The sequence below is a fragment of the Pongo pygmaeus genome, chromosome 5 (genome assembly GCF_028885625.2).
Source record: "Pongo pygmaeus isolate AG05252 chromosome 5, NHGRI_mPonPyg2-v2.0_pri, whole genome shotgun sequence".
NCBI lineage: Eukaryota > Metazoa > Chordata > Mammalia > Primates > Hominidae > Pongo > Pongo pygmaeus.
Window position 1 is genome coordinate 13,639,982 of NC_072378.2, and position 10,022 is coordinate 13,650,003.

Sequence of the window (10,022 nt, forward strand, 5' to 3'; positions counted from 1 at the left end):
ACCATACCTTGGACTAATATAATATAGTATTTTCATTTAATTTATGTCGCTTCAGTTTTACCTACACAACCAAATTAAAACAAGATTGACTAAGAAATGACACAGTGGTCTCTAACACAATACTTTCCAAAGGAATTTTTAAGGACAATTTTGGTTATGTAGGATTTTCATCTTCTATGCTGACGTTAGAAGCTAAACCCTAGGTAAAATGTAACTCCACTATCAGCCATTAAAAATTAGAGGAAAAAAAAAAATCCTACCTTAACCTCCATCCTCCTCTAGGAAATGCCTAATCTCTTCCTTCATCTATATTTCTCAAGGATAATCTCTATTCACTATCCTCTCTACTGGGTCCTTTCATTTACTCTTTCAACCCACTGAAATCTGGTTTTTGTCCCATTACTCAATTCAAACTGCTCTCCCTAAAGTCACAATGATCTAATTTCCAAATGTAGTGGAAAACTATCTGTGCCTATCCTACTAAACCTATCTGTTGCAACAGACACTAAATATCACTTCCTCATTTCTAGGGAGGGTGGGGAGGCTGTTTGAGACAGTGTCTCATTCTGTTGCCCAGGCTAAAATGCAGTGGCATGATCACCGCTGGCTACAGCCTCAACTTCCTGGGTTCAAAGCAGTCCTCCCACCTCGACTTCCCAAAGTGTTGGGATTACAGGAGTGAGCCACTGCACCCTCCCATGCTCAGCTTCTGTGACACCAATCTCCTTGATGTCTGGGGATCTACCATTTCTTTTGTGCTCCCTCCAGTCTTCCAATGTTGGCATTTTTCAGGGTCCCCATCTTTGGCCCACTGCTTTTTCTCACTCTATTACATATTCTCCCTCTCTCTCTCAAATACTCTGAGTTTCAACTACCACCTACATGTGACTCCTCAATCAGTCACGACCTAGACCTCTCTCCCAAGCTTCAGGCCAATTATGGTTAACTGCCAACCCTTCCTAGGAGAAACTGGCTCACACATTGTCCCTACTGAAAGAAGTGAGACCCAGACTATCCTTGTACCAGCAGGGTATTTTGTATTTTATAATTACCACCACTCCTGCAGCTGATTCAACACAGGTTAGCACCTGACTTGAAGGCCACCAATTCACAACACAGTCTGTAACGAAAAGCTCTGCCCAACTAAGAATCATAGCAATTAGCCAGGCCAATCTGTTAAGTCTCTCAGGAATTTGACATAGGAAGGAAAGGATAAGCCAGTCAGTAGGGGAAAAGAAATAAGAAAACAACCAGAAACTAGTGATTGGAGCTGAGTCATTTTAATAGAATAGAATGAAGTGATGACTGTTAAGACCATTTAGAGTCCCCTTAACTCCAAAAGACCTGTTCCTGTTCTTTCTGTAAGGCTTGTTTCTTTGGCTTCTTCTGGTTTCCATGAAGTCAGATCACAGGGCTGAGATTCCCATTTTTACTTATCTCCAACTATACTGTAATACAGTCTTCTTCACAATCATTATTTTATTCATGGTTCACTGCAAAAGCCTAACAGCTAAAGACCCAAACATCACCCTAACAGAGTTGGAAACCCAAACACTTTCCTTGATTTCTCTCACCATCATTCCTCATATCCTCTCAGTATTACTTTTAAATATCTCACAAATATATCTGCCCTTCTCTGTCCCTACCACTGACCCAGCTGAGGTCAATTGTAACATGGTCTACTGCAACAGTCTTCTAAATGAATTTGCTGTTCCCACTCCTGTAACCTCTCGAATCTATCTTCCAATCAGCTGCGTAATCTGACAAAAATGAAGACATGAGCCAGTCACTTCCTATTTAAAATCCTTTGATGATTCTCCATCTCCTACAGAATAAGACCTAAACTCAACAAAATATTCCATAGGGCTCCTAACTGGGCCAGTACAGTGGCTCCTGCCTGTAATCCTAGCACTTTGGGAGGCTAAGGCAGGCAGATGCCTTGAGCTCAGGTATTTGAGACCAGCCTGGGCAACATGGCAAAACCCCCTTCTCTACAAAAAAATACAAAAAATTAGCTGGGTGTGGTGGCGTGTGCCTGTAGTTGCAGCTATTTAGGATGCTGAGGTGGGAGGATCACTTGAGCCCGGGAGGCAGAGGTTGCAGTGAGCCTAGATCGCACCACTGCATTCTAGCCTGGACAACGGAGCCAGACCCTGCCTCAAAAAAGAAAAAAACAAAAACAAAAAAAAGCCTCCTAATTGATCTTTTCCCAGATGCTCCTTGTCACATACTCTAAATGCCAACCCAAAATTGCTTGTAAAACCAGACACATAAAGTAATTCTCCATGTTTTTGCTTTTCCTTCATTTGCAACATCTAGCCCCTCCCTTTCTCCTATATCCTACTCATCTTTTAAGACTGACCACTAGCCTCGACTCCTCCAAGAAGCTATCCCTGATACCTACACTTCCTTCATTCTTTCCAATGTCAGCCTGAGTTAGACGCTCCTCCTATCTTCCACAGTACTCTCTATAATATTTCCCTTACTACTCTATTTTATGTCCTCTGAGCTCTCTGAATTCAATGACAGTATCTTCTCTACCTTTGAGTGTCCAGAACCTAGCACAAAGTAAACATTCACTAAAAGCTCATTAAATAAATGAAGAAATGAACAGTGAGAAACACATATAAATTGCCTAGTCTAGCAGAATATATATCATTAGGCTGGGTGCAGTGGCTCACGCCTATAATTCCAGCACTTTGAGAAGCCAAGGCAGGCGGATCACTTGAGGTCAGGAGTTCCAGACCAGCCTGGCCAACATGGCAAAATCCCATCTCTACTAAATATACAAAAGTTAGCCAGGCGTGGTGGCAGGCGCTTGTAATCCCGGTTACTTGGGAGGCTGAGGCTGGAAAGTCACTTGAATCCAGGAGATGGAGGTTGCAGTGAGCTGACATAGTGCCACCACTGCACTTCGGCCTGGGCGACAGAGCAAGATTCCGTCTCAAAAAAAAAAAAAAAAGAATATACATCATTATTGTCTACTGTTCTGCATGATTATTAGATTTACTTGATTCTTGCAGTTATCAACTGGCATTTTTAAACCTAATTTCCCAAAATCTTGTCAAATAATTCTTCAATTCCTTCACTTTAAGGAACATTTTTAGGCCGGGCGCGGTGGCTTACACCTGTAATCCCAGCATTTTGGGAGGCCAAGGCGGGCAGATCACAAGGTCAGGAGATCAAGACCATCCTGACTAACTCGGTGAAACCCCATCTCCACTAAAAATACAAAAGAAATTAGCCGGGCGTGGTGGCAGGCGCCTGTAGTCCCAGCTACTCGGGAGGCTGAGGCAGGAGAATGGTCTGAACCCAGGAGGCGGAGCTTGCAGTGAGCGGAGATTGCGCCATGCCCTCCAGCCTGGGCGACAGAGCAAGACTCCGTCTCAAAAAAAAAAAAAAAAAAAAAAAAAAAAAACATTTTTATATCACCCCCATAATGCTTAACAGATATTTGTACTTGTAAGCAAGCATGTTGAAATATTTGTTCAACCTTAAAAAGTGCAAGAAATTAGATAAGCAATTATATTTAGGAAGTGTTCAAGGGCTAATGACTGGCGGTACAGGTGGGAAACTCAGAGTAAGTATAACAAAAGTTCAACCTATCACGTCTGTAATCCCAGCACTTTGGGAGGCTGAGGCGGGTGGATCACTAGGTCAGCAGATCGAGACCATCCTGGCTAACACAGTGAAACCCCATCTCTACTAAAAATACAAAAAATTAGCCGGGCGTCGCGGCAGGCACCTGTAGTCCCAGCTACTTGGAAGGCTGAGGCAGGAGAATGGCGTGAACCCGGGAGGTGGAGCTTGCAGTGAGCCGAGATCGCGCCACTGCACTCCACCCTGGGCAACAGAGTGAGACTCAGTCTCAAAAAAAAAAAAGTTCAACCTATTTGGTTAAGATATTGTTCATGACATTTCAATTAAAAAGTGCAATTCTGGCCGGGCACAGTGGCTCACGCCTGTAATCCCAGCACTTTGGGAGGGTGAGGCGGGCGGATCACGAGGTCAAGAGGTCGAGACCATCCTGGCCAACATGTTGAAACCTCCTCTCTACTAAAAATACAAAAATTAGCCAGGCGTGGTGGTGCACGCCTGTATTCCCAGCTACTCAGGAGGCTGAGGCAGAAGAATTGCTTGAACCCGGGAGGCGGAGGTTGCAGTGACCCAAGATGCCGCCACTGTACTCCAGCCTGGCAACAGCAGAGCGAGACTCCATCTTAAAAAAAAAAAAAGTACAATTCAGGCCAGGCGCAGTGGCTCACGCCTGTAATCCCGGCACTCTGGGAGGCCGAGGCAGGCGGATCATCTGAGGTCAGGAGTTCAAGACCACCCTGGCCAACATGGTGAAACCCCATCTCTACTAGAAATACAAGAATTAGCCGGACGTGATGCTAAGTGCCTGTAATCCCAGCTACTCAGGAGGCTGAAGCAGAAGAACTGCATGAACCCAGGAGAGGCTGCAATGAGTAGAGATTGTACCACTGCACTCCAGCCTGGACGACAGAGCAAGACTCTGTCTCAAAAAAAAAAAAAAAAAAAAAAAATTGCAATTCACTATTTCTTTTTTTTTTTTTAAGATAGGGTCTCACTCTGCCACCCAGGGCATCATGGCTCACTGAATCCTCAACCTCCTGGGCTCAACCAATCCTCTTCCCTCAGCCTCCTAAGTGGCTGGGATTTTAGGTGTGTGCCACTTAGCCCGGTTAATTTTTAGGGGTAGAGCTGGGGTCCCACTATGTTGCCCAGGCTGGTCTAGAACTCTTGGGCTCAAGCGATCCTTCTACTTTAGCCTCCCAAAGTGCTGGGATTACAGGCGTAAGCCACCACACTCACTGAAATTCACTATTTCATTGCTTCCTATAATTCCCAACTTTCATTTATCTTGCATTTCTTCTAAATTGTCCTAAATCAGTAAAATCAAGGTGTCTGGACTTTTCTGAAGCACTGTATTCCAGTTACCTTTTTGCCCCAGAGTAAGTATTTTCAATCTCAACTATTCTTTAAAAGTTCTAAATGTGATCACAGGATTTTATCTACTTGAGATAATTAAGTCTCATATGAACTTAAAGACGCAATACTATGGTGTTGTGAAAAGAACACTAAATCTGGAATTAGTGAAAATTTTCAATCCTGACTTACTTATGACTGGGAAGATCTAACCTCCAGGTTCTACCACTCTCTAAAATTTAAAATGAAAATTCCAGGATCTTGTCCAGATCCACTAGTGTGTGTATATATAAAACACTCTATAAAATATCCAAATAGTGGTAATAACTAGAAAAGTATAAAAATGCAATCTGTTGTTGAAACATTTAGACTAAATCCATTGTCATATTCATTAAAATTATTTTCCCGTTATTATAACTAAGTCTAAACTTGTCACATTTGTACTTATTCAATACCGACAACAATTTCAAAAATAAGAGGGGCTATCCCTGGGTTTTTCAATAGTTGTTCTGTGACTGCTAAGCAAAAGGCCTTTCAAAAAATTTCACATATACTATACATACCCTGTTATTCCTCTGCAATCCAATCAACCTTATCTGCATGTCCAGTATTATTTAACATTAATCTCTTCAAATCATTTAAGGAACAATACTGCTTCCAAGAGCAATAATTTCAATTTTGAAGAACATCTTAAAAACAGAATGCAGGCTGGACACAGTGGCTCGAGCTTGTAATTCCAGGACTTTGGGAAGCCAAGGTGGGAGGATCACTTGAGCCCAGACATTCAACACCAGCCCAGGTAACACAGTAAGACCCCATCTCCACAAAAAAAAAAAATTACAACTTAGCCCAGCATAGTGACAGGAGCCTGTGGTCCCAGCTACTTGGGAGATCGAGGCAGGGGGATCCCTTCAGCCTAGGTGGTCTAGACTGCAATGAGCCATGATCGCACCACTGCACTTCATCAAGGCAACAGAGTTGAAACCCTATCACAAAAACAAAAAAAAACAAAAAAAAAACAAAAAAACACCAGAACAACAACAACAAAAAACCAGAATACCTTTGGAGCAAAAGAAAGCAAAATACTTCTATTTCAAAGATAAAGAAAATTCTCGTCATTCTGGAAAATAATTATAATCACTCTTTTGAAATTCTGCAATACACGAGTATATGAATAGTAGTTTTTAATGTTAAAAGTGTCTTATAATAGGTAAAATCAATGCAGCACAATGATAGGTTAAATAAAAATTCGCTCTTCTTATTCTGTGACTTTAAAGTATTATCCACTCTCTATGATACTTCTCCTTTGCTAATACTACTGCTACTGGGACAGAGTTGCCCACTACAATCGGCGTGGTCCTCTCAGAAGACACACAGAAAAAACAGTAACAACGGAAAACACACACACACACAGTCTACAGTAACAAGAGGAAGAGGCAGTAGAAAGGGAAAAAGACTATTTCTGACAAGGGGTAAGACAGAGACAAAGGGAAGATAGAAGAGAGGGAAAGAAAATAAAAAGGATAACAACAAAATCTATTCTTCCAGAAATAATGATTTATGTTTACAAAACAGTTATGTTCCCAGAAAGTGAATCTTAGTATTACACAACAGAAAGTAATAAAGAAGCCAAGAATAAAAACTGAGACAGCAGTGTCAGAAATATTCCAAACTCCAACTGATTTCACATAAACGTGTATTTTTCTCTGACCTAATCATCAATTTTATGTAAAAGACTAAAACTAATCAAGACACCTTACAATACTAAATAAACAGTAATCACGAATCTTAGACATCACGGAAATTCAGAGCTGGAAACTTCCTTACCAATCGTCCAGCTCAACTTACACACCACTCAGAGGAAGAAACTGAGGCCCAGTCTTGTAAAATATCTACAAACCACAAACGACTGCAGAACTCAGGAAATCTAGAATTCTTTGTTCATCTACACTGACTCTGACTTTATGAGCAAATTATTTACTGTCAACCATAAATTTAAAATTATAAAATTCTGTCACATCTAACAAAAGCTTTCTGGCAGCCAGATCAGAAGTAAACACCTCATAACATAGCACCGTTCACACAAATTAAAACATAAAAGTTGAAATACTTCACAAGGAAATTAACAAAAGGTCCTAACTTGAGAAAAAACAAAGATTTGGTATTGTGAATGAAATGTTCAGACGTTTAGATTATGGAGGATAACACTTAGAAGTACTTCTTTGGATGTATGGCAAGAATAAAAAGAATGTTCAACAAGGCCTATTTTTGTGCGTGATTCTTTGCAGCCAAATCATTTGGTAGATTTTTATTGCCATTCGCCTTTCTGATTAAATAGTAACTTACTTATCAAGCTTCTTTTCAAATTTCAGTCCCGTATAAGTTAAGAATTTAACCACAAGGTTGTTTATCCCCTCTATATACATGTCACTGGGATCTGAGTAGACCCCTTTACTGCCAATCAAAGTGAGGCTGCCGTGAATGCAAAAGCTCCTGCTTTAGGTTTGGGGCCTAAAACCCTGGATTTGTTTCCAGACAGACTGATACGTTAGGTTGATTTTTTTTTCTTCCACACAAGTAAACTTGATACATGCTATTAAATTGGGCTACATTTCAATAGTTCCCATAGCAATTCATAATTTTATATACAACTGATTTGCTTCAAGCTTTTTTTAAGCTAGGAGAGGTAGGTGAGGGAGGAAAGGAGCAAGCACAAGCCTAAGGTTGTTGTTTTTAACTGCAGGTGTAAAACATAAGCCAATTTTCTTCAAAATACTAAGCTGCATTTTGTTCCATCTTCGTTTTCAACAAGACTTCATGTAATATCAACACCTAAGGACCTGTACAGGGCACTTCCAATCGGGAGTGGTAGGTTTCTGCTCCCCTAAGAAAAAGGGTGCTCCTGGGGTTCCCTTCTCCTACCGTCTCGGTTGCTTTTACTAAGATATATTGATGGCAAACTTGGGCCCCTTGTTCTTTTGTCCCCCTAGACAATCTCTGGCCTAATTTTGATTACTCCTTCCCCTGTGTATTCCTGTTCTCTCTTAATTAGAAATCATACCTCAGAATCGTGCCTCTCTTCCCCCCTTGTAAGAGGAGAACGCCTGACCCACCACCTGGAGAACAATGTAACCCAACTCCGAGTCCATGGATTCCTCTACCCAAGCCCCAAGATTTATCTCCCAGGGAAATCAGAAAGCCAGTTCTGTCCTGTCATCCCGGATTCCCTCAAGGTGTCCTGCTCCTGGCCTAGGATTACCAGCTCCTTCTACCCTGGGGTATTCTACTCACCTTCCTCTTCCAAGAATCTCGCCCCTCACCCTCGGACCCTTCACCGCGACCCCCGCGCCCACCCGGAGCAGCACAACAGGCGGCGAGTGGCCTCCGAGGGCAGAGCCCACGAGGGCGGGGGTCGGGGGCGGGTCGAGAGCGGCGCAGCGGCGGCCGGCCACGTCGGGTCAGTGCCCCACTCCCACCGCAGGACACACGCCCAGTACCTTTGTAGTGTACCCGCAGGTTGTTCTGAGAGAGGCCGATGTAGCTGAACTTGTCCTTCGGGCTCCAGGACCGAGGCAGCGGCGTCTCCTGTTCGTCCACGGCCGGGTAGAGGCGCTTCAGTCGCCGCTGCAACTCCTTCTCCTGCTCGTTCAGGGCCGAGTCCCCGTGCGGGAAGGGGGCCGCGGCGGTGCTGCCCGCCACCAGAGCTGGGCTCGGGGCTCCTCCGGCCGGGCCGGGGCCCGCTGCAAGGCCCGGGGGAGCTGGCGGCCCGCTGGCGGGGGCGGCCGCTGAGGCAGGCGGAGGCGGGGGCGGCGGCGGGGGCGGCGGGGCCGCGGTGGCCGGGGGCGGCGGCGGCGGGGGGTGGAGGAGCAGGGCGGCCGCCGCGGCCCCTAAGCCGTCGCCGCCCGTGCCGCCGCCCGTGCCGCCGCCGGGCGAGCCGGCCGGAGAGGAACCGGTGCTGACGGCCGGGGGCGCCGGCAGGACGACTCCGGAGACTGGGGCCAAGGCCGCCGGCGGTGGCGGCGACAGCTGCTGCTGCTGTTGCTGCTGCTGCTGCGGCGGCGGCGGCGGCTGCCCGGACATCCCGGCCGCGACTCAGCCTGCGGCCACCTCCACCTCTTCTCTCCTTCCTCCTCTGCTTCCCGGGGGCGCTGTCGCTGCGGCCGCCGGCACCAGGCGCCCAGTCCGCCCGCCCCGGAAGCAGGCGGCGGGCCGCGCGTCCAGGGAGACCGCGGCGGTTGAGGAGCTCGGAGACGTGGGAGTGGGCGGCGGGCCCTGGAGGCCGGGAGAGAACGTTGGCCGGAGCGCGGGCGCGCGGCCCGGGGACGAGGCGCCGAGGGCGGGGGCGACGCGGGAGCGCGGGAGGGGAAGGCGCGCTGGCGGCCGCCGCGGCCGCTGCTCTCGCGGCTGTTTCCCGGCGGGCGGGCCGGGCCGGCGCGAGACGCTGCGCGCGGGCGGCGCTAGGCGAGGGGGCGGGACGGAGGCGCGAGAGAGGCGCGAGCTTCGCGAGCGGGGCGGGCCGCGGGGCTCCCGGCTGCGCGCCGCGAGGCGTCCTCCCGGGCCCGCCAGTCGCTCGTGGGCAGGATCGCTGGGCTCCCGGCGCCGCAGGTCCCTTCGGAGGTGTCCGCCTCCTCCCTCCTGGCGGCCGCCGTCGCCCTTCTCGCCGGCGAATCCCCTCCCACTTGACTTCTTTTTGTTGTCGTCGCCCCACCTCCCCACCGTAGGGCTCCTCCGAGCCGAGGCGCCGCTTCTTGCCCAGGCGAGAGTAATCGAGCCCCGCTGGGGCCGCCGCGGGCCCAGGCCCCGGGGCGCTCTAGGACCCGTCGGCCCGGGGCGTGCGGAGCGGCTCAGGCTACCCGCGCAGTGCTGCTAGCTCTCGCCTCAGTCCCGTTCCCGTTTGCCGCCTCCCTCCAAAGAGGAACGCATTGCCTTTGGTACTTCACAGTGTTTAATTCCGTAACGTTGACCATATGGGCAGTAGAAACCATTTCTGAAGGCAGTCTCCCACTTACAATAGTGACTATTTCATTAATTAATTTTACGAGGACTCACAGTGAACTTAACAGTGGTAAAAC

The 10,022-nt window shown here is 47.2% G+C and overlaps 1 protein-coding gene across 1 annotated transcript in view; it reads right to left on the bottom strand.

Annotated features, from left to right (window-relative positions):
- Window positions 1–9,360, bottom strand: part of RANBP9 (RAN binding protein 9) — a 92,010-nt gene extending 82,650 nt beyond the window's left edge. The window contains exon 1 of the mRNA XM_054490103.2: window positions 8,448–9,360. Coding sequence (XP_054346078.2) covers window positions 8,448–9,030 — 583 coding nt within the window. The 5' untranslated portion in view covers window positions 9,031–9,360. The remainder of the gene's footprint in view (window positions 1–8,447) is intronic.
- Between the last annotated feature and the right edge of the window lie 662 nt (window positions 9,361–10,022).